The 24,680-nt window shown below is 45.0% G+C and overlaps 1 protein-coding gene across 4 annotated transcripts in view; it reads right to left on the bottom strand.

Annotated features, from left to right (window-relative positions):
- The window catches only part of HDLBP (high density lipoprotein binding protein), a 78,366-nt gene that overhangs the window by 12,382 nt on the left and 41,304 nt on the right, over window positions 1–24,680 (bottom strand). For all 4 annotated transcript variants that reach the window (XM_031957473.1, XM_031957472.1, XM_031957471.1 and 1 more), the window contains 16 exons: window positions 20,547–20,659; window positions 19,547–19,704; window positions 18,814–19,029; window positions 17,229–17,435; window positions 14,177–14,392; window positions 13,322–13,636; window positions 11,823–11,927; window positions 8,573–8,651; window positions 7,313–7,452; window positions 6,488–6,592; window positions 6,223–6,336; window positions 5,203–5,289; window positions 4,948–5,079; window positions 4,114–4,332; window positions 2,997–3,218; window positions 2,340–2,558 (listed from right to left, as the gene is read on the bottom strand). In XM_031957473.1, the coding sequence (XP_031813333.1) occupies window positions 2,340–2,558; window positions 2,997–3,218; window positions 4,114–4,332; window positions 4,948–5,079; window positions 5,203–5,289; window positions 6,223–6,336; window positions 6,488–6,592; window positions 7,313–7,452; window positions 8,573–8,651; window positions 11,823–11,927; window positions 13,322–13,636; window positions 14,177–14,392; window positions 17,229–17,435; window positions 18,814–19,029; window positions 19,547–19,704; window positions 20,547–20,622 (2,610 nt within the window). In that variant the 5' untranslated portion in view covers window positions 20,623–20,659. The remainder of the gene's footprint in view (window positions 1–2,339; window positions 2,559–2,996; window positions 3,219–4,113; window positions 4,333–4,947; window positions 5,080–5,202; window positions 5,290–6,222; window positions 6,337–6,487; window positions 6,593–7,312; window positions 7,453–8,572; window positions 8,652–11,822; window positions 11,928–13,321; window positions 13,637–14,176; window positions 14,393–17,228; window positions 17,436–18,813; window positions 19,030–19,546; window positions 19,705–20,546; window positions 20,660–24,680) is intronic.

Raw genomic sequence — 24,680 nt, 5'->3', positions numbered from 1 at the left:
AACCCCCAGCTCTGAAATTCTGTCAGTCACAACCAGTTGCCCTCACTAAGCCCTATCATCTCTCCAGCCTTCTCGGACCACTGTCCTTGCTCTGGCTTCCCTCCCTCCCCTCAAAATCTGGGCCCTTGAGCTCACCAGGTTAACGTGGCACTTTCCTCAGTCCTTGATACCCTGTCCTATCATTGCTCATCCCTTTCCAATCCCAAGCCTGGATGACTCCTACCATTGGCCTTCTCCACCATTAAAAGCCCTGAAGGAAGATAGACACCAAGTCAAATGGATAGACTACAAAGTGGGGTGACCCAATCTCAACTGTATCCTCTCTCTGTGACACATCCTCCCACTTATCAGCTCTTTTATACACTGTATTTAATTGTTTTTTAAAAAATTAATAAGCATTTACTTTTCTCTCCCACCCACCCCTACTTGAAAAACAAACCAACCAAAAAATAAGCTTTTAACATACTCTATAAAAGTTGGCTATCGTTAAGTCTTCCCCAGCATTCTCTCAAATTACCCCCTTCATCATTTCTTGCAACACCACAGAACTCCGCTCCATTCCTATCCCATCGCAGGTCTGGCCATTCCCAGTTGATAGGCACCCCCTCCTCAGCCTCCAGCCCTTCGCCTCTCTTTGAGGGATACAAGCTAGCAGAGACATCAGTGGGAAGAAGGCACGTGCCACTGAGTAGGTTTGGGGCTCCAAACAACTTTCTGGAATGACCGGACCAAATCACAGCTGCTACAAGTGTACATTAATGCACCGATCTGATGAGTGTGAGTGAGAACCTCAGAGCCATGCAAATTTAATTGACTTATTAGTGACATGACATATGTCAAGACATGACATGAATTGCTTCCTCTGAAAGCTAATCCTTGACCAAAGGGAATGGCAATTATAAACTGGAATCAAATTTTTACAGGGCTTAGAAACGACAGCTTTTTTCCCGAAAATCTGGCCACAAAAATGTTCCAAAGCTTCCTTTCTGAGGACACAACCCCTTTCCTTTCTCTCTGGACTATTTTATCCTTTAGTGGAGAAATGGAGATTATTAATCTTTTCTTCCCAAGTCCACGCTTCATTCTGGTTCCCTGGCCCCAGATCCCAAGGACACATCCTTGCAAATTCTCCATTGCTGCAGCTGAAGGGTCTGCCTTCCAACCCCTAGCAACTTGTCCCCCAAAATGACCTCTCCATCTTCTGTCCACTTCACTGCTGCTCTCCAACATGCCCAGATCCCCTGACACTGTCAGGTGCTCTGCTCTTCTGAACACTCTCCTTGCTGGTTTTCATGATGCTGCTCAGTGGAGATGGCGTGTCCACTCATGCCTGTCCTCATTGTCCCTACTGTACCCCATCATCCCCTCTTTTTACACACTCTCTAAGGGACCATCAGCTCCCATAGCTACACACAAGGCCCCCAAATCTCCCTATCAGTGCTCATCAAGGCCTTTACCACCAACTATGCTCTCAACATCCCAAACTCAGCTCATCTTTATCTTTTCCTCCCCATCTCTTCTCAAAAAATCTCCATCATTCTTTCTATCTCACAGGCTCTTAAATTTCTGTCATTCTCAACTCTTCTCTCTCTTTGATCCATCAAAGTGAACCCACTGCACTAAATCTTGTTGCTTCCAGTTTTTCAACATTTTCCCCTTACTCACACTGTGGTCACCCTGGTCAATTTGGTCCACAAGAGCTTCCTGATGGTCCTTTCCTTCTTTTCCACCTCCTCTGCCTATAGGTGTTAAATGGGCCTCCCCAAAGTGCAGGACAGGCCATCAGATGATGCCTGGGACTGGCACCCACAGGGCTCCAGGGTCCACTTCCACTTCCCCATGTGTGCTCATGTGCTACAGCAGTCTAATTTCTGCTCCTAGTTCTGCCTCCAGCCTCACATCTCCAGACTACTCTTCCCTCCTTATTTCTGCCTTCCAGGGAGCATCTAAGGCTCAAGCCAAGGAAAGTCTAATACTTTCCCCCCACTTCTCATAGACATAAACCAAACATATTTTTGTAACCCACCGAGGCAGTTCCAACCTGTCACTACACCAGGCCCTGAAGGCCAAACTCTTTTTCCAAGCAAACACAAAAGCATCAGACAGGAAATGTTGCCTTTAGTCAATCTGAGTACCATGAAGATCAGAGCCAGACCTCCACAGGAACGAAGGACCAGAAACCTAAAGGTGCTTTTTTCCCATCATGATCCAACAGAAACACTGCCCATGTGGACACGGCACGGGGAGCTCCCAACAATGTCCGACTAAAACCTTACCAAGAACCATGACTCCAACAAGTCACAGCCCTCTCCCTCCCCCCCCTCGCAAAGAGCACACACCAAGTCCTCGATGATCTCCTGGATGCGTTTCTTGGCTGCCTCCACACAATCTTTGGCTCCTTTGAGTGTAACTTTGTCGCTCTGAGTGCCAGAACGGGGGAAGCTGACCATCACGCCGCCGTATTCCTCGGCAATCTCCCGTAAGACCTGGCCTCTTCGGATGACAAAGTGGCGGTGATGCCGAGGGTCGACCAGCATGCAGTCTTCTACCACGTTATCCTACAAAGAACACAGAAGTGGGAAAAGTAAGGTTGGATAAGAACTCTTGTGCTGGAAGTCTATGAAAAGCCCAACTGAGAAACTTCCAAGGGCTTTCCTTTCCTCCCGAGTTCACGTCAAACAAGTCAAAATGAGGCCATCTCAAACGGAGAGTGCGTATAAGATGGTTTGTAAACAGCCACTTATTACTGTTACATGTGGCTAACTAAAGAGGAAACCAAAGACCATGTGTTAGAATTAAAGCTCAAAAGTCACGACTGCTCACAAGAAGAAAAACTAAAAAGAATCATATGAGGGGCCTGCGCCCACCAATGGCAGGCAACATCATGTGTGAGCCAGGATGGCGACAGCCTTACGGGGGGCCCCATGTTTCAGACGCTTGTGATGTGGTCACTACAGCATGCAGACAAAAGGAACCCAAGCAGGGGTCGGGCTTACCAGGTTCTTTATGAGACTCTCCAGCTCCTTCTGGGCTTCTCTGACAGCCTCCTCTGTCCCAATGATTGTGATCAGCTCCTGGTCCTTGTCTTCAGATGTGGGGAAAATGATCCGGGCTCCAGTGTTGTCCCGCACCTTCCGAATATTGCCACCCCCTTTGCCAATCAGGAACTTGTGATACTCAGGTTTGGCACGCAGATCCACGGTGTAACTCTTGGTTTGCTGCCAAATACAATTCCCAGGGCCCTGGTTAAGCCACAGACAAGACACCCAGAGGACTACAGACCCCTCTGACCTGACTGGGGGGCTTCAGCCTCTACGTGGACCACCAGTCTAACCATCTGGACACTTTTATCTGTCCTGTTAATTCCTAATAAAAAAAAAGTCCCTAAGGCCAACCCATTCTAAGGGCGAGGCAGGGCCTGAGCACAGACAGGTGGGCACTGCTGAAGCTGGGCCAGCACTGGTCCTGCCATCTTTCTCCCTTGACTCTGTGGTTCACCCTTCTCTCCCACATCCTGCACTGAATGTTGGGCTCGGGTCCTGGCTTCAAGCAGAGCAGGGTCTGAAGTCAGCACAAGAACAAGTCTTCAGAGACAAGCAATTGACTTAGGAGGTTTGAAGAGACAATGAACCAGCCTTTGGTACAATCCCCCCAGAGTCAGGCCAGCCCCCCTCTCCTGCCCCTGGGCGCTGCTTCACAACCCTGAACTACAACACCAAGGAGGGCATCAGGGGGAAGCGGCCAGAGCACTTCCATATGAAAGAAGTGAGACAATCTACCTAAGGTCCTACCAACAAGATGTGGTGCTTTGAGGGTGCTGGGGAGAATCTAAGTGCATCCTGGGTAAGCTAAGCAGTAAAAGCCTGACTTATAAAGATGTAATTCATAAAATGCTCCCACAAACTAAATGCTACAAGGGAGATGTGCTGCCCCTTCCAACCCCATCTCAGATCATTACCAAAGCATTCATGACCCCTGACCTGCTGTGTAAGCCGAAACAAAGAGAGGCAAGCGTGCAAGGAGGGGGGACGGGGGGGGGGGGGCTTCCTTGGCTTCCCTGCCAGAAAACCCCAGCCTCCCCCGCCGGCCCCCCAAGCCTCACTTCCCACTCACCTTCTCTTCTGCCAGGTGTAATAGCTGCCTTTTCGCTTTCTCCACATCGGGGGCAGGGCCCCTGATAACCACAGTGTCGATGCCTGAGCCTTCAGTGGGAAAGTGGATGTGCACCCCCCCACACTCTTCCATGATGGAGCGGATTAAGCGGCCTTTGGTGCCGATGAGGGAGTTGTGAAGCTTGGATGGAATGGACACTTCCACTTCGGAAATGTTAGCCTAAATCCAAACCAAAGCAGGAAAATAGTTAACGAGATGAGAACGTACCAGAGCGGGGAGCAGGGAATCGGTCTAGTTCCAGTGAAACATGCTACTGTTATGCCCAATAGGCCGAGTGCTCGGCACAGCTGAGGGCCTGAGGTCCAGAACCTTCAAATCCGTTTTATTGCCTACAGAAAATGCCAAGGGAGATGAGCTCATCACCATTCTTAAGAGAGGAATGAATGGCTGCTTCCTTCAACAGGAGAAGAATCAGAAATGGTGGCAGGGATGTATCTATACACATTACAAGAGACCCTCATTTCACTCTTGTTCGGGTCAGTCTGGGGCCACGCTAGCGAACTGAGATCACATCAAGAGAAGGGTAGGCTGGACCTATCAATTCTACTTAGATGACATTATCTTTGTAGCATCTTGGTTCTTAAATACCAATGAATACTTAATGGCAAGAAAAATATTCCCAATTAAAATCAGGCTGAATACTAAGCCAATTAAATACTATTTATAAAACTTAAGTGACCTATAAAAACCCCAAACCACACCCAAGCCCTTTCAATTTTACAGAACCGGAAACACACTCTCTCCCAGAATACCTGACTGTGTCTCCCCCCTTACCAGGTCTTTCTGAATGGAAAGGATCCGGCTTCGAGCCACTTCACAATTGGCTCTTTTGCCTGTGATGATGATGGTCTCCGAGTTACTGTTTTCTGCTGGCAGATCAATCTTGGTATTGCTTTCTTCACGGATCTACAAAGGAAGAGAGCTTCATGAAAAGCTGTTGGGGATGGGGGGATATTTTCACTCAGCAGACACTCCCCTCTTATAGCATGGCCCAGCACAAGCAGAGCAAGGACAAGGGCTCCTCATCACCTTTTTGATGTTTGCACCTCCTTTCCCAATGATGTTCTTGTGGAACTGTTTGAAGATTGGAACAGAAATGGAATAGCTATTTTCAACCTTAAAAAAAAAAAAAAGAAGAAAGGCAAAATTGTTAGTTACAAGTGTGAAGATACTTGTGTCTCCCTAAAACATCTGTAAATAATTTCTGCTTTTCAGATTCTATGTTCCAGCGTGGAGAAGACTGGGGAAGAGCTGGCCATCACTGATGACCTACAATCAGGACTGCCCATGTCCCAGAAGTTTGGCCCCTCAAGCTCAGGCAGCGCTCTCAGGCATAAGCCCCAAGACTGCCCCTGATAATCCAGTCCTTTCCCAGCGGCACAGCAGGATCAGAAGCTGTTCTGGCCCGAGAACCACACGTTAATAGTGTCTGACTATTCCCTTTCTTGGGGCCATCAGCTCTGCTAGAAATATGGGCTCCTTCACCCCCCAATCCCCAAGAGAACTCTGGGCAGCAAACCTGCAAGTATAATCAGATCGGTCCCCTAGTCAAGAAAGCCTCGTAACTACTTAAAATGGTCAGGTTTTCACGGAATAAACAAAAGAAACTTTGACAGCTAGACAAAATAAAAATAAACAGGTGTGGAAGGGAGGGATCTATCTTTAGGTAGGGAATCAAAATCAAGGAAAGATCAGAATCCAGAAAACAGGTACACAAGGTCAGTCCCTTGGCAGGAAAGTGAGAAAAAACCACAATCTCAAACCCTCAAATGCCTTCCACATCATCAACACCAGTGACTGACAACCACCCCTCCCCCTCAGCAACAAGAAGGGGGGCCAGTCATTATCACATCATTCCCATGGGAGCCAAGTGGCAACAATGAACATTCCTGGCTTCCCAACTGAGCCAAGTGTAGAAGAAGCTCAAATATCCTCATCTCCGGCTCCAAAAAGCACACAATACTTTGCTAGTCTCAGACACTCCACCTCCTACCCCATACCCCGGTATGGGGTCTCACCCTGGTGAGAAAAGACAGAAATCAGCCATACCAGATCTGCCACCATCTTCTGCATGTATTTTGTACATTTTTCCACCTCATTCTTGGGGCCTCTGAGTTGTACAATATCACTTTTTTGGGCTGGGTCTGGAAAATTGATGATAACCTAGGAGAAATAAGCCAAATCAGTATGGCAGGGAGGCCCACGGGACCCAGGAGCCTTTCTCCCGCCCAGGGTCAGCAGAACCTCCCAAGCCAATCAGCGACATCACCACATTAGAGATACCTCTTCCAAACAGAGCCCCATGAAATCTCACCTCTGGGAATTTATCACGAATTTCACGGATTCGTTCACCTTTCTGCCCAATGATTGTTCGGTGAAATCTCTGCTCAATGATTAAATCCTTGGTACGTTCATTTTCCTAGAAATACAAACATTACCTAAGCTCACTAGGGGATAGAGGGGCTTCCAAATCATTGATTCTTTAAATTATACAGATAAACCAAAAATCAAATGGGCAAAAGCTTCTCCAAGTCATTCAGTTCAAGATCTGGGAACAATGTTCAGATGACTGGGAGGCCAGTCCCCTGTGGCTCCAGAGGAGAGACCCCCCCAATACACACACACATTTCTCACCCATGATAAAGTCAGTACTTTGGGTCACTGGGCAGCCAATCACTCGCTACCCTTCAGACCAATCTTTTCAAAAGGTCTTCCTCTAGAGAGTTCCCCTTTCCTCAACAGAGCTCTGCCTTGGAACAAAACCAGGGCACGGACAGGCCTTCTATTGACCACACTTCAAAATGTTTGGGTCTTCTGGGTCCACACCTCTCTTTCAGGAGGTTCATTTCATTATTACTTGAAATGGTTTTACAAAAGATCCCCATGTTCGGGCAGAGCAGCTGTAGGAAGGATGCAAGAAGCATTCTTCTCTCAAAAGTTTCTCCTCTTCCCCATAGAGCTTCCTTAAGCGTAAATTTCAGGGGCTTTAATTATTACCCAAAGCCCCCTTGAGATGCACAGGCATAAGGTGCCCAAGTATGTCTCTTAAGGTGATGGGCTCCTTTAGGGAGGGACTGATGCACATCCAGAGGGGGGTCACCAAGTCCAATAATACATGGCACAAAGCCTTCAGGCTCACCATTCGGGATGCGAGTTCCAGCAGCTCTTTCTTGGCCTGTTGGACGCCCTGAGGGTCCCCCTCAATTCGGATCAAGTTGCTTTTTTCATTATCAGGAGGGATTCTCACAGAAACCTTGTACTGATCTTTTATTCTATTTACTGCAGGACAAACAAACAAACCACACCATCACTAAAAGAAATGATTATAATCCCCAGGGCAGACGATTCTCCCACACGCAACCCCAAAGAGGTGAAAGGCAAGTGTCTGTCCTCCTTTTCTGAGAATAAATAAATGTAAAGTACAAACATGAATTCATGATATCCACTTTGAATATGTGCTGCAAAAAGGTAGCAATTCTGTTCCTCAAAAACATGGGTGTGAGGTAGGCAAAGGACACGAATTCAGTAATTAAGCAGCACCACTGCCTCCAACAAGAACATCTTTTACAATTTCCTTCCACAGTACTGACCAAGAACATAGTGGTTTCCCCTCGATTATAGTAATTGAGACCTTCAACAAACATAGGCCACCCTGAGTCAGAACGTTGTTAACCAGCTCCTTTTCTAAAACTCAATGTCTGTTGTGTAGGGCATCGCTCTCTCCATGTGCGTGCACGTGCATCTGTCTGAACGTCTCTCTCTCTCTCTGGGAGGACACTGTGAAAGGCTTTGTTTGGGAGAGAGAAACACTGCCCCTCAGGACATTCCAAGTCCTATGGTACAAGGGCCCTGGTAGAACGTCCTTTAGCAAGGAGGTGCACAACTTCCAATTCAAACAGTTCCAAGGCTTAACAACTTCAGGATGCACCTCTGTCACCCCCAAGAGTTGATAATGGGCCAGAGGAGTCTTCTAAAGCATGGGTGCTTGGGCTGCATGAACTGGTTTAATTTTTATTTACTAATTGTACTGAGAAATACAATGGAAGGCTATGAACTTTATTTTACTGAATAGTCTGTAAGTATCCCTAGACTGACTGACCAGCTAAGACCAGGACACAAAAAGGGGGTAAGATTTCCTGACCTAGAAAACAACCGACTTCTTCTTCCCAGGGAAGCACTATTTCCTTCAATTATAGCCACAACTGTCAAAATTACAGGGAGATCAAGAGAGACCATACAAGAAACAAGAGGGTACAGCGTACAAGGAGAGTTTGAGAGACTTTTTCTATTATCTCCAGTTAGAATACTTTATGAACCTATAAGAATCAAGACAGAGACAGACAGAGAGAGAGAGAGAGAGAGAGAGAGAGAGAAAGAAATAACAGCTTTTCAAACTCACTGTTGGCACCGTTCTTTCCAATCAGATGTCTGTGAAACTTGTGGTCAATATTGATCTCAACATAATCCATCCGGTTAATCTGTGAGGAGAAGTATGCATAATTAGACACCAGAGGAGTCAAGAACACCAAAAGCAGGTCCCAGACTATGAGGGTCTTGCCACCTTCCCCTCAGCCCACCCACAACTCTTCTGGCCCAATTTGGGGCGCTTTGGAATCACATCTTCTAGAACTCCCTTGTGGCCTTCTCCAGGGACAAATCCCTCACTTTCTTTGCTATGTGAGTTTAAATGCTAGGCAAAGATGTTGGCTTTAACAAGTATATAGATATAATAGCATGATTATCTACAGAAAATAAAAATTAAGGAATAAGAAGGATGTACTGTGAGAAGGGCAAAGGGACAGGTAAAATATCTGATAACTTTTACATCGAAACTGGCTCAAAAAGAGATTTAACATATGCATTCAATTGGGTATAGAAATCTCTTTCTCTACAGGAAAGTAAGGGGAAGAGAGAGTGCAATGGGAAAGTAACAGAAGTAAAACACTTTTGAAGATAGAGAGGATGAAAGAGAATAGTAAACGTGAAAAAAAATTACATCAAGTTTCACTGATAAAAACTTCATTTTTCAAATATATAGAGAACAAAATCAAATTTATAAAAATAAAAGCCATTCCTCAATTGATACATGGTCAAAGGAAAAGAACAGGCAATTTTGAAAAAAAAAAAAAATTAAAGTCAAGTAAGTCATTTACAAAAAGCTTTAAATCACTATTGATTAGAGAAATGCAGATTAAAACAATTCTAAGATTTCACACCTCACACCCATCAGGATTGGCTAATAGGACAGAAAAATAAAATAACAATTCTGAAGAGCAATTTGAAAGTATGCTCAAAGGACTAGAAAACCATACACAACCTTGTATCAAGCAATACCACATCTTTGTATCTCAAAGACATTTAAAAATAAAACGAGGAAAAGGACATATTTATACAAGAATTTTTAAAAAAGATTTTTTATTATTTTATAATAATTGTTTTAGTGATAGCAAAGAATTGGAAACTGAGGTAATATTCATCAATTACGGAATGGCTGAAAAAGTTGTATATGATTCAGAGAGAATACTACTGTGCTTTAAGAAATGACAAGCGGGATTGCTCTCAGAAAAACCTGGAAAGATTTTCATGAACTGATGCAAAGTAAAATGAGCAGAATCAGGAGAACATTGTATATAGTAACAACATATCTTATGATAATCAATTGTAAATGACTTGGTTATTCACAGCAATACAATAATCCAAGACAATTCTGAAGATGAAAATTCTATTCATTTTGAGAGAAAGAACTGATGGGAGTCTGAATGCAGATCAAAGCCTACTTTTTCTTGGAGGATTTTTTTTTTTTTTGGGGGGGGGGGGGAGAAGATGTTTTCTTTCACAATATCACTAACATGGAAATATGTTTTTGCATACCTATATATGTAGAGTCTGTATCAAATTGCTTACTTTCTCAGTGAGTGGGGTAAGGAAGAGAGGGATTAATTAAATTTTTTTACATGTAATTGGGGAAAAACAAAATATTACATTTTTAAAGGAAAAAAATTATATCTGACCCAGGGATTCCATGGCTAAGACTTTTTATGTCCAAGTAATAATTTTAAATGAGACCTCTCTGTACACACAAAATAATCAAGATGAAAAGGAAAAGAAACAGAATGACTTAAGACAATAGCTGTGGTCGGGCCAAATAATTTATAATATGCTAATAAAATGGTGTTGTACACAATAACAAAAATGATGAAACACGCATGGCATTATGACCAAAGAAGTTGATCCAAGAGAGTCAAGAGCAGTGTCTTCAGATACTGTTTTCAAGAAAGGGAAGAAAATGTCTCAACTACAGTTCAATGAGTGAGATTTTTGGGCAAAATGATAGAAAATATTATTATTAAAGTAAAAAAGAAACATTAAAAGTCAGCATTTCCAGTTCAACTACATGGTTACTAAACTAAGATCAAGGGAAACTGGTAAATTTTATTAACTTGGATTTGACCAAAGTACTTAAGTATCACTTATTGTTCTTGTATTGAGGGAGGGAAGAGAAGTGAGGGAGAGAAGCTGGAGGACAGAAGAACTGGTGGATCTGGCCCTGACTCCAAGAAGAGCTGTCACCAAGAAAACAACGCTTGGACTTGTGCTAATATTTGTGCCAATGATTTGGATAAAAGCACACAGAGCTGCGAAGATTCACCAATGAATGACAGAATCCTAATACACAACAAGCTTTCAACAGGCTAAAATTTTGGGCCACATCTAATGTGACTGATGTGAATTGATTGTGAAACTGATTGATCTTATTCTAGGACTCAAAAATTTAATTTCTCAAGCCCCAAATGGGGAAAGCATAGCAAAATAACAATTCAAAGGAGAGGTCACAACACTGATGTATTCTGCCTTGGCCAGAGAGCAATAGGTACGTGATATTTAGTTCTGGATAATATACAATGAAAGCTATAGTGAGAGAGATGAAAAAAAAATGGTGGAAGATTCTGAGTTCATAGCATGGAGACTGGAGAAGAGATGATTGGGGGAAGGGCAACACTAGGTTTGAAGGAAGGACAAGAACTAGGAGAACTGGATTTATGTCACCAAAAGGCCAATTCTATCTCGCTATTGGGAAAGCCACCCCAAAGTGGTAAGTAGAGGATGCTCATAAATCCAGGCAGGCCTTCAGGGAGGTTTCAAGCAAAGGTTGAATGACCATTAGACATACTGTACTCTTAAAGTAGGTGCAGAAAAAGATGTTCTTGGTGATTTTATGACCACCACGGGAGAAGAGCCACAATGTGGCTCATAGAGAAGATGTGGCGATAGAAGCAATGGGTCAAAGCAGGATAGTTCACTCCCCACAATCAGGAAAAGAGGAAGAAAGGACAAGAAAAAAGGCAAACTAAAAGGCAAGAGGCAGCAAAGACAGCAGAACTTCATTGAGACACACCTAAAGAAGGTGGGGGGGGAGGGGGAAGGGTGTTTTTCCATTGTTCCAGAATTCATTTATTCCCACTTTGTCAAAGTAAAGAGCTTATCTTAAGACTCTGAGATACTGTATTTTTATTTAATCACCAGGCTTCAGGGACAGTTTTAAGTTGATAGTCTGAAATGCTCCTTCCTCTCTTTTTCTCCCATTATCAAGAAGCTCTCCAGGCACAGAAACAATTATAGACACAAGTGTTTTGACTTTACAGACTCACCAGATCCTTGACCATGACCTCGATCTGTTCTTGAGCCACATTGACATCCTCGGTGGGTCCTTCCAGTGTGATCTTATCCTCTCCTTCAGTAAATTCTATGTGAACCTGCAACCCCCCCAAAAAACAGAAGTCAATGCCCACACGCAGCACCCATCTCAACCTTCAATTACAATCTGATCAAACAGCTAAAGAGCTGTGGTTCCCAGGTAACCACAGGAGGTATGCCTGAGGGGGAAATTACCCACCCCACACTCTCTCCTCATTTCTACAGATTCATTCCCATGACACCTGGGACAACAAACATGAATTACAGTCAGAGCAGAAATGGAACTGGGACTTCCTCCTCTAGGCCAAATTTTTCTCCATAGAGACAAAGGGATGGGGACTCCGTTAGGGGCAAACTCCATGAAAGTAGGAAATGCCATTTCCTTGTCTCCCTGGTCCTCAGTATAGTGCCTGGTGCAGAGTTGGGAGAGTCCCTCAGATTGTCCCACTCCAAGCCTGGTCAATGCCACTGGCCATTTCTCAGTGTCTTTAGGATGGCCAATCCTCTCAGAGGATGTGCAGGACAGCAAGCACAAAACGAGCGATCTAGAGCAACCAGTGGGAAAGCTGAGTGCACAGCTCTTAGCTTGCCTAAAAACTGCTTAGTCACAAAACTGTCAAACATCAAGCATGACATAAAAGGCTGGGAAGGAAATCCAAAGTGCATACCCCCTAAATATTGTACATAAATTGGGACTCAAGCCAAGAAACAGAGAAAAACATCATCTCCTGGGAAATTCTAAATTAAAAGGATTCTCAGACCCCAAACTACCTGGGCAAGTGAACCCATCTGGACAGAAAGAAACTATTTTCTAAAATCAAATTAAAACAGCCTGATGGCAGCCTAGATCAGAGGGTTCCCAATGTACACCATACCAGCTTAACCAAGTTAATAGAGACTCAGTCAAATCCTCAAAGCTTTGGGCTTCCTTTGGGTTGGGACTACAGAGAACAATCAAGGCCTGAATCCCCACAAAGCTCCCATCTTTCACGATACAGCTCTTCTAGTGAGCTTCTTTGGCTGTGGCCATGCTACTGCTGCACACTCACGGACTCAACGGCCACTACACACCTCACACATCTTGGCCAATGCACAGAAAGGCACTACCACAGGCTTGCCAAGTGCAGTAGTGGGCATTTACACCATGAAGGCTAGGGGTGGGGGGATGCCCAGTCTGAGGAGAGGGGTAGGTCACAGTGGTGGTCTGGTACCATCTGGTTCTCTGCGCCCTAGGCCCAAGGAAATGGTTCCTCAAAGGTACTACTGAGGTCTGTGACTGCAGCCCTTCCTTCCCACAGAAAGTCTCTAAAGTTCACAGGGTGATGCAGCAATGTTTGTCAGAGGGCAGAAGGGAGCAGGAGTCTCCTGTGCCAACATGGCTTTACCTGGATACCCCCCAAACCCCCCTGCCACTAAGAGAATATCTGGAAAAATGAATGAATTCGCGTCCCACCTTTGGCATCTGCTGAGTGATTTTGGCCAGGTTCTGCCCTTTCTTGCCTATGATGAAACGGTGAAGCCAAGATGGAGCAGAGACAGAGGAGACTGTGAAGCTGTTGGCCTTAGCATAGACTTCAGTTAGCGCCTGCCCTAACTTCTCAGGCTCGCCGCGGAGGATCACAGTCTCCGAGCTGCTGTCCGTGGGTGGGATCTCGACTGACACTCCAGTTCTCTCCAGAATCTCCTGGAGGGAGTTGCCTTTGGGCCCGATGACATACTTGTGCTGAGACTTCTTCACCTCCACTGCAATGGTGGTGGTCTTCTTTTTCTGGGGAAGAACAGAGCAGGCAGGGGGTCAGGGTGACATGGCATAATGACAGCGAGCTCCCAGGCTGGGGTCTGACAACTCTCTAGAGCTTCCAATATTTGGAAAACAAATCTTAGACTCCAACATGGACTAAACTTGTCCTGAATCAAGGCCATGGTGAACAAAATAAATGGCAACCAAATCCCGTGTAAGCCATGTGATTTCTTAAGTCTCCCTGTGGCTATAGTGACTCATTTCTAAGAAAGCTGATCTCAGGGTCCTAAAAGGATGTAGAGAAGACACTCTCCCCTGCCAGGTCCTCAGATTTTATCCCTGCACTCTCTACAGGGGGTCATCACTCTGCTCCGGTCCAAGCCCATACATGGTCTTCACTTCTTAAAATGCCCCCTGCTCTCCACCTTGTTCCTTCATGTCATCAAGGAAACAAGAGCATTGTGAAGCAGACACACACAAATATACATTCGGGGCAAAAGTTGGGGGCCAAAAAGAGTCCCTACTTCTCTCTTCCTACCCCCCCCGTCAGCCTGCCACCTCACCCACCTTCTCCTCATATATCTTCTTTATGCGGGCCACAGCCTGTGCCAGCTGCTCCTTCTCTCCAGTGAAGACAATCTCAGTACGGTTCACACTAGGCGGCGGGATGTTGATGCGAGTGCCTGTTTCCTGCATGATCTCACCCACTAGCTTGTTGTAGGGTCCTGCGATGAAAGGGTGGAATACCTTCTCCACATCAAGCCTCTCTACTGCACGTTTGTCCTGGGGAGAACAACATGGCGTGAGCGAATGTGCACATGGCAGGCCCTCTTACCCGCATGCACACACTTCCATGTACTCACACTCACATGTTCTCATACATGTACATATTCAAAGCCCCTGACAGAGCTGAAACAGCAACACTCGGATCTCCAGGTCACTGACCAACACACTTTGGCATATGAGTATCATTTCCCCCCATCCCAAGAACCTCTCTGCCCTGTCAAAAACAAAACTATGGACCAAAGATTAAGAAAACGAATGCTATTTACTGGTGTCTATCAGGAGCACGTCCAGCCCTGTCCCCCAGCACGCTCCTATAAGCCACCCCAGCCCCTCACCCTGAGCCTCTCCCACTTTCTTGTGCTCCAGGCTCTGGAAATTTGCCAGGGCCACTACGGCATCATTCTGTGCTGCAAAGGATCTCTGTAGGAGAGTGGAGGGACAGAGGGAAAGGGGCAGGACACGTGTCTGGGTTCTAAGAGAGCTCAAAGCCACAGGGCCACCAACCTCGGACACCCAAGCTACAGATTCACTTCATTACAGCAGCACGTAAGCACGCTGCGCCAGAATCTGCAGAGCTCTCCCAAGTCTGAAAGAAGAGCACCACTTCCCACTGGGGCCAGTTCTGGTCCCAAAAAGCCACCTTAGGGCACAGCCCTCGGCTGCAGAACCGTGAATTGCCCAGCATGGAAGAAGGTTGACATGCTTTGCAATCCAGCCCCAAGAAGAACCACCATCACTGTGCGTGAAGAAGAGGAAAAAACTACAGGAAAAAAAAGACAAAAGAGCAAAGGTTCCAGGAAGAAGAAAACAATGGAACAGAAGCAGATCAATCAACAAGGAAAATATGGACAGCTAAAGGAAGCAGGGCGGCCAGATCCAATAAACGAGTGCAAGGAACTGTGAACAAATGTTAGAAAACAAAGGCCAAAGAACCAGTGTTCTAGACGAGGACCCCGTGGAACACGCTGTGCCCAAGAGCTTTCAAAGAGGAATCCTTGAGAGAAGTTAAGGCCCGCACAGCAAAAATAATGGACAAGAAAGAAGGGGACTGTGCAATAGCAAGTCTGAAGAACAGAGAGCACAATGAATAGAAAGGCAAACATACAGAAGTAAAGAGTAATCGGAAAAAAGAGAAGCAAAACCCAAGACTTAAGAAAGCTGTCCTTCTGAACCCGGACAATTAAATGCCAATGGGGAGAATGAACAGACCACCTCCAAATGGGGTCAGGGCAGAATGGACAAGACTTGGCTACAGATCAATCAACACTTTTTGTGGGATTCCATTACAAAATGGAAGAGTACATGCAGGAAATGGGGGAGAGTATGCCTGGTAAAAGTAAAGGGAAGCAACGAGGAGATGGTCTCAGAAGGCAAAGTCTTTAGGTCAGTGGCTGACAAAGAGGAGAGGAGGGGAAAAGTAGGGGTAGAAGAGGGGTACACTCAGGAATGCTGCTATGGGTAAAGAGAGATGAGGACCTGAGTATGGCTGCAGTCTGGGAGATTTGGCACTTGAACAGCAGCGTCAAATCCCAGACCATTGGGCCTCTCTTGGGAAAATGAAGCTGAAACTCCTAGACTTGGACTCTAGACCCTAGAGAGGGGATTCTGAGGCAAATGGAGAAAAGTAATAAGGGGAGAGAACAGATCAAGGACTTGAGAGTGGGGTGGGCGAGGGAAGGCCCTAGTCACCACTCAGGAGGTGGGGCACGGGAGGAAGGGGGACCCCTTGAGGCAAGTTCCACAAAACAGGGGCAGAATGTACACCTAAAGGGAACATCCCAGAACAGAATGAAGTTCTGATTCTATACCAAGAAAACAAAAGATTCTAGATAATTCCAGGGATCATGAACTAGAGAACAAAGGCCTAGAGTAGAGAGAAAGAAAAGAAAGATAATGAAGAGAATGAAACGCTCTTTGGAAAAGGGTGCAATCTTTTTTTAAGTTAATGAACAGGACAAACAAAGAGAGAAGGAGGGGGAATCTATTTAATTAAAGGGGAGGGGAAAAACAGGATAAAAACAGAAAAGAAAAAGGAACCAATTAGCAAAAACTCTAAAGGGAAAGGAACAAATAACAGATCAGCAATAAGAGGAAGTCAGTGGGAATCTAGCCACTTTAAAAAAAAAAAAAGATTTTAAGCTAAAGTAATTGAAAGAAACAAAACTGTTATAGCAGAAAAGAGAAGAAAAATCATAACTTGGAAAAAAAAAAACCCCAAGATCAAAAATAAATTGAGAAGAATATAAACCTAACAATCATCACTTTAAATGTGAATGGACTAAACAATCCAACAAAACAAAAGAGACAGACTGGATAGGAAAATAAAATGTCACAATCTGTGATTCATGAGAAACACAATGAAAAGACAAAATAAAATTGAAAATGCATATTAAGCAGAAGTATCACCATGATATGTGACAAAGTAAAAAACAAAAATTCAAAAAATAAAAAGGGGCAAAAAAGAGAAAAGACATCACAGTGAAAGGAACCATTGACAATATGAAATAAAACTTTGATGTTCCAATGCCTTAGCATCCACAAATTCATAAAGAAAACATTAAATGAGCTACAAGAAGTCACTCAGTAAATGACACTGAAAGGAGACTTCAATATCCCTCTTACCATTTTGAATAAATCTAACAGAAAATTAAGGAAAAAGAGGAAAAGATCAACATTTCAGATTAAATATTTGTGGGATTAATTGAAAAATGTTAGTATTAAATTTCCCAACAATACCATACTCTCAATAGCAACTGGGATCCCCATCTCCTATTCCCCTCACTTCACAGTTTCAGGAAAAGACCTACCACTACCAGTGGCTCTTGTCCCTCACCTGCTCAGCTGAGATCAGCAGGACTTCGTGCCGGGCTTTCTCGATGCCCTCCTTGGTGCCAGTGATCTTAATCTGGTTGCTGGGATCCTCTGGGCGAGGAATCTGAATCTTGGTCGCAGTTTTGAGCTCTAAGTCCTGAAGTTTCTCACCATTCTTGCCAATGACGAAGCGATGATGTTCTTTGGGAATGGCCACTGTCGCTGAAGCCTGAAACCCAAGAAAAGAGTAGGATGCTTCAATCTGCTTTCAGTCTCCACAGTTCTCTCTCTGGACGTGGAGGGCACTTTCCATCCCAAGTCTACTGGAATTGGATGGCAAAATTTCAAAAGAGAGAGCACTGCCCTGGGGTTGTACCGAGACAAGAACACCATCTTACAGAAGAGCTCCTGCCTAAGACTGGTTAGGAACACTATGAAGGCCTTGATATAAAGGGCCAAAGACCATAAGAAAGCTCCACAAGGGGGAGAAACTCCAATGCCAAAGGTCACACCCTAAAAAGCACAAATTACATAAAGTGAATAGACAGAATTCATAGACAGAAGAGATGATCCAATAGACAAGAGAGCACTTTGCCTCAACCACACTTTAAACAATCTCTTAACAGAAATCAAACCAATGCAGACGATTTGAGAAGAGAAGAGATGTTGTCAAATGGGAGAAAATACTTGTCAAGACTTCCCTTAGAGCATCCTCAGAGGACCTGACACTCAGGAGTGTTTTATCACATGACCGAAGGGCTGGCCCAACCATCAGCTCCACAGCCCTTTTTTTTTTTTTTTTTTTTTTTTTTGGGGGGGGGGGGGGGGGGGTCCCTGAGGCAATACTCAATCCGTTCAGAGACAACATCCCAAGAGGCTCTGAGTTCTTTAAGACTCATCATCTTGAAAGAGACAGGGATGTCCATGGTTTGTCGTCAGGATTTTGTGCTTTGGGGACTTGTCAATGACCTTCTGGCAAATCCAATTCTCTTTTCATTAGTGATTTGGAGCAATCCTTCACGTGACTGCTGATAACCTGAATTTCTTCTGAATGAAAATCGCCCATGCTGAAGGGGCTTCATTCAAGACCGTCACATTACACAGTGTTGCAGTTGTGAATGATCAAAATCTACTGAAAAACAACTTGGAATTATGGGAGTCAAGCTAAGAAACTTTCCCAACCCTGTAACCCAAACACCTTAGGGGCTGGGCACCTGTCACTGAGTCAAGGACATTTCCAAAATACAAAAGATGATGGTCCATTAAGGCTTCTGAGGACCTAAGACAGAAGCTCTTCTTGCTTTCCACATGGAAGCATAGGGCTGCAGGTAGGCAATGTTTCACACTCCAAAGGAATGAATCAATGTAAGGCTGGAATTTCGTTCACACAAAGGTAAAAAGTAGCAGCCCCAGGCACTCGGGAGGAGCTGTGATCCCTACACTGGCTTTCCCCAGGAGGGAAAGTCATCATGTGACAGACTCGACTGCACACACTTATCTTCCTGCAGGAAGCTGCCCTTCAGCAGGTTTTAAGCTGCTTACTATCCCAGACATGCCCAGAACAAACCACCCAAGGCCCAGATGAGTCAAGAAGAATTCGGACTGACCTGTGTCTGCAGCCTTGCAACGATGTCCTTCCGAGCCTTCATGACTGCTTCCAGCTTTCCAGAGACCATGATGGAGAGGCCTTGGTCTTTGGCAAGGGATAACTCCAGGTGAGCACCAGTCCTCTGCATGATCTCAAGGCAGATCTTGGCTTGCTCCCCTTCCCCAAACTGGTTCATGTCCTTGTATTTCCTTTCCTCCAGGGGCACATGGAACACCTACTCAAATCATGGCACAAGGGAAGGTTAGAAGACCAAGTCACAAGAGCTCACTGTCCAAGCTGAACCCCAGGATATACTATCCACAAGGGTGCATGGCCTCAATTTGAGGAAGCCACTGGAGCGCCCCTTCTGGCCCTTCACTGACTACTCTAAGGAAGTATCTGCACAACTTCAGTATCAATTAAATGGAACTTAGAAGGGAGGGGGGAAGGCAGGCATATTTCTGCTAAATTTCAGAAAAATCTATTTACTAATGGTCCCTCCCCCCCCCAAATTAAATTAACAACCTTTCAAAGATGTGAGTTCCCCGTCACTAGAGATCAATAGGTCCCCATTGACCTTGTGATCTACAAGACCTTCTCTACTATATAATTCTTAAGCCACTCCCTTAAGCGGGTTTGTCTCCGTCCACCCAAACACAACCTTTCTTCCGGAGCTCCTGCCATGTTTTTTTTTTTTTTTTAAACACCTCAAACACCCACCCCATTTCCAGATACACTCAGTCATTTCCCACCTGAGTAATGATGGAGGCTTTAATGGGTCGGATCTTATTGCCCCAGGCCCCAGCAGGCTCTTGAGCTGCTTCCAAACAAGCAGATTTTTCAGGAAGTGGAGGGAAGGCATCTTTATAAGTTGGAGGGTCACTTTCATCTTCCGAATTTAAAGCAGCAACTGCAGAAAGACAAAAGACTTATGGGATTGTTCTAAGTGAAGAAACAGCATGTGAGAACTTTAATCCAAAAATAAAAGGCAGAAAGGCAGAGGGTGTGAGACAACTACTATAAGCCCATCAATTCCCATTCATTCACATTTTGACTTTGAGGTAAAAAAGAAACCATGGAAAAGATGCTTTGGTTTTTTTTTTTCCCCTTTATATCAAGATCGCTCTAAAAACAATAAGTTCAATAAAACTCAATTTATAAGAAATGCTGCTATAATTCTGTTTGACCTGAATCCAAGTCCATTTCTTTCTTCCCCTTTCCTTATCATAGCCCTTCCTCCAGAATGCTTTGAGTTGCATGGATACTCTGATATAGACCTTCCCTTCTTGCTGAGTTCAAAATGAGGTCAAAGGCAGGGCCTGGAGTTTGATGATACTTAGATGGGCAAGATAGTTTTGCCTGTTTTAAATAGAAACTGCACCTCAATCCTCCATATAGCCATCTTGAAAATGGGTCTCATTTGTCAAGAAAAACAGTAAAGATATGACCAAACTCCCACACACAAACCGCACCAATACTGAAAAACCAACTCAAGACAAGTTGTAAGAACTGGGATTCAGTAATCATGAGCTTGGTATCTGAAGAGCCACATGGCTAACTCAATGCGGAACAGACTCTGCAAGACCAAACCACCCACTCACTGTACCGTGAGTCTCAGAACCTGTGTCCCAAGTTGCTCTCCTTACCCCCTGCCCCAATGGAACATGCAACAGGGCATTACAGCTTTTAAGGCCAGAAAATTATGAATGCAATAGATGTCCGAGATCTTAGGGTGCAAAGTCCCCTCGTTACCTTTAATCTGCTGCTGGGCCAGCCCACTGCGGTGCTCAGCAAAGCTCTCCTGGGTCAAAACTGCAACAGAGCTCATTGTTGATGTCCCACCTACACACAATCCGGGTATGCCACTAGAGGAAAAGGGAGAAACGGAAAAGAAGTCAAGTTATCTGGATCGAGTCAACTCACAGATTATAGAGAAACGCTGAGATCCCTCGAGTAGCCAAACTTGAGGCTGCAGTCTGCTCCTGCCCTGCCCCAAGTCCCTATTTGCCGACAGTATTATCCCGAGGCTACTGAAGTGACCACACTGGCCTGGGAGCTTCCAGAGGTGACAGAAATGGAGCGGACCAAAGAAAAACGGTCCACCTAGATGATCTTTCAACAAAAGCCCAACTAAACTCAATAGGTCAATATTCTGGGATCTTATCAACATGGGGCCGACTGTGAGCCAGGCAAGCCTCCTCACCCTCAGGATTCTCATATGCCACCAAGAAACGAGTCTTAGGCAGGGGCATAAAAGGGCAGCATGGCATCCCGGGAGGGGGAACTATCATAAAAACTCAGTGTAAGCCAAGAGGGGCATGATCTTGTGACAGGCACTAAGCAGCTTCCCTGTTCTTTTAAGCCAAATCACAGAAAATTCTTGCCTCCAGGGAAGCCTCTTTCTATTTGCCCCTCCTGCCCCAATTGGTGGGTCAATCCCAGGCCTCTCCCAGAAAGCTTCTCTTCTTGGCTCTAATGAAGGTTTATTCACAAGAACCCCTGGGACCCTGTTTCTCTAATGGAGGCACAGCCCTCCTCCAAATCTAAAAGCCTTTTTTGGAAGTCCAAAGATAGCAGATCTGCATGTTTCCCTGAAGTTGTAAGAAGGAAAAAAGTCTTCCTGCCTCTCCCATGGGCCTGCTTAATAAGCCAACTAAGACCTTGGTTCAGGGGAGAGCCCGGCCTAGGGAGCTCTGAGCACACGGCGGTTATTCTTTCCCAGATCTCCCTCACAGGTCCTTGTCTACATATACAGTGGCTTGTGAGGCCCCAGAAGGCAGGGTCCCGGCCAGGCCTGGGCCCACTACACCAAGCCAACTCGAAGTCACTGCCCAATGCTTGCTCCCTTGACTGAATCACCAAAAGGGAGGGGGGCAAAATCAGCAGGTGTGGGATCACCTGCCGAATGAGTGATCTAGGGTGACTCCAGTCAGGCTACAACTTCTAGATATCGATTTTTCTTGTGCAACAAGAGAACTCTATAAATACGTACACATATATTGTATTTAAGATATACTTTAACGTGTTTAACATGTATGAGACTGCCTACCATCTAGGGGAGGGAAAAAATTGGAACAGAAGTGACTGCAAGAATCAATGTTGAAAAATTACCCATGCATATGTTCTGTCAATAAAAAGCTATAATAATAGTTAAAAAAAAAAAAAAAAAAAAACTTCTGGATATGTTTTGCCACCTACAAAATGGGGATACATCTTATCATTTGTCAGTTTGGGAATACTAGAGGGCATTAAGCTGGATCTGAAGACTCCCAAGTTCAAATCCAGCCTCAGACACTGAGTAACTGTATAATCCTGGGCAAGTCATTTAACCCCAGCTGACTCAGTTTCCACAACTAGAAAGCTGGAATGATAACAACCACTATCTTTCTGGGTGAGGGTGTGAGGATCAAATGGCATACTAATTATAAAGCTCTCAGCACAGTGCCCCATACATAGGCACTATACAAATGTTAATTACAATCATTATTAATGAAGCTTAACAGAGGTGACATGAGCAAAATGCTTAATAAACTTCAAGGGGCTTGAAGAATACAAGGAATTACTGTTTACATGGCTCTTTGGGCAGAAAGTCTGTTTTCTTCTAGCAAAACATTTGAGAAAATCTCAAGCTATTCTTATGGAGAGAACGCACTAAATACCAACACAATTTGATGGCATTAGAAGCTGTTTCAAGAGCCAGATCCACGGAAGGGGCTCTCCCAGGCAGTGTCACCAGGCTCTGCTTCTCCAGGATCTGTAGATGGAGTAAAGAAAGCACTGGATACAAGTCTAAGGATCCCAAGAGGTCCTGATGGACATGGTGGTGGCCAAGGAGATCAAGTCATATTTCAGAGGCCCAACAACGTGAAGTCCCGGGCAGAGTCTGCCCAAAGAGGACCTCTGAGCTCAATGAGGCAGCCATGTGATCGTGGGTCTGGTGGCAGTCAATCCACACCTGCTGGAGAGAAGTGTATCCTGGTGCGAGCCCCAGCTTATGGAGGACAAAGAGAAGCTGCAGAGTGACCAGAGTAGGGCAGGAAGCAATGGGAAGGAGCCTGAGCTCATGGTATCAGTTGCAGCAACTAAAGCCTAGAGGAAGAAGCCTGTCTTCAAGGACCTAACAGAGGATCGTGCCCTCTGCTTGGCACCAGAGGGGGCAGGACAAGGAGCTATGTGGCAAAGGGGCAAACAAGGCTCGACACCCTGCTCTGACACACAGGTGATGGCCTGGAGGTGTACAAGAAGATGTGCAATGTCAGATACCAGTTGGTTGGATTAGTTTTGCTTAAGAATATAAGGAAAGAGGGGGAAATTGTGTGCTGACCTCTTCTCTATACTCTACCACCTTGACATGTATGTGTGTGTGTGTTCAACACCCCTCATTTCTTCCCCAGTTCTTCTTCCTCTCTAGCTGCTCTTCTTCTACCTCCTTTGCTGATTCTTCAAGTCACTCCAGCTAACTCCGGGGGTACCCCAGGGCCGTATCATGGGCCCTCTTCTCCACTACTTCATCTTTTGATCTTATCACCTCCCATGGATTTAACAATCATCTCTAGGCTAATGACCCACAAAAATCTACCTCTCCTGACCTCCAAACTGTACCTCCAATGGCCTTTCAGCCATCTGGAATGGACTGTCCAGTCTGAAACAGAATTCATTCTCTTCGCCCATTACTCTAGAGGTCATCCATATCCAAATGCTGCTAAGGTCTGTGGACTTCCACCTTTGTAGCATTTCTCCTCTGACGCAGACCCTTCCCACCTGGCTGTTGCAACAGCTGCTGGAGGGGAGGGCTTGGCCTGCCTGGCTTCTCTTCCCATCCCACACTCAGCCTCCAAAGTCTAACTGTATTACCACCCACTCAATAACCTGCAGTGGCTCCCTATTCCAGGAACAAATACAAAGCTCTTCCTAACCTGGCCCCTCTCCTCCCTTTCTAGTCTTCTTACATCTTACTCCCCCACCACATGGGGACATTGGCTTCCATCTCTCAGCTCCAGATATTTTCTCTGCCTGTTCCCCACACCCAGAACACGCTTTCATTTCCACTCTCACTCCTTTTTCCTTGGTTTCCATTAAGTCCCAACTAAATCCCACCTCCTACAAAAAGCTTTCCCCAACCCCTCAAATCTAGTCCTTTTCTTCTGTTCACTATGGCTACCGAATCTGTCTATGCTTTGCTTTGTATCTATTTGTTTATATACAGTTTCCTCCATTAAAATGTGAGCACTTTGAAGGCAGGAACTGGCCTTTGTCTCTTTTTGTATCCTTGGGGTTTAGCATAGGCCCTACAGTTTACATAGTAACTGCTAGTGATTGTAGTGAAAGAGAAAAAATATTAACTCAACACCATGCTTAAATTTGAAGGGGAAAAAAAAAAAACCCAGAAAGGGATACAAACTATCATACTTGTTAAGTTGTTACTGTTAAATTTAATATATGTTTTAACAAAAAATTAATGGTTCCTTCAAAGGTCCTTTCTTTGACCTTACATTTTTGTCTGATGATCATTGTCAATGTTAATAACACTTTGATAATAAAAGGGAGCCAAAGTGAAGAGTCGGCCATGGCCTCCAGTGCCCACTTTGCCATCTCTCCAATTCCACAGTTTTCATGAAGAGACAGGTAACAGTCCTGCTATCCTCTGTCCTGGGCAGATCTCATCTGGAGATCAATGTTTAGCTGGGGGGTAAGTATAAGGAGGGGGGAGGGGTGGGGGATGCTGGCGACAGGCCGGGAGGTTGAAAAATATGAGGATCATTTGGAAGAACTAGAAGAGATGGGGGTAAGGAGAACATGGAGTGTCAGCATGACACCAGCACCTAAAGTTTTCAGGGACAGACGTCACAAAGAGGTCCAGTGGCCTAGGCATCTGCTCCAAAGGGG

The sequence above is a fragment of the Sarcophilus harrisii genome, chromosome 3 (genome assembly GCF_902635505.1).
Source record: "Sarcophilus harrisii chromosome 3, mSarHar1.11, whole genome shotgun sequence".
Classification (NCBI taxonomy): Eukaryota; Metazoa; Chordata; class Mammalia; order Dasyuromorphia; family Dasyuridae; genus Sarcophilus; species Sarcophilus harrisii.
This window is presented reverse-complemented; position numbering and strand designations above follow the sequence as displayed.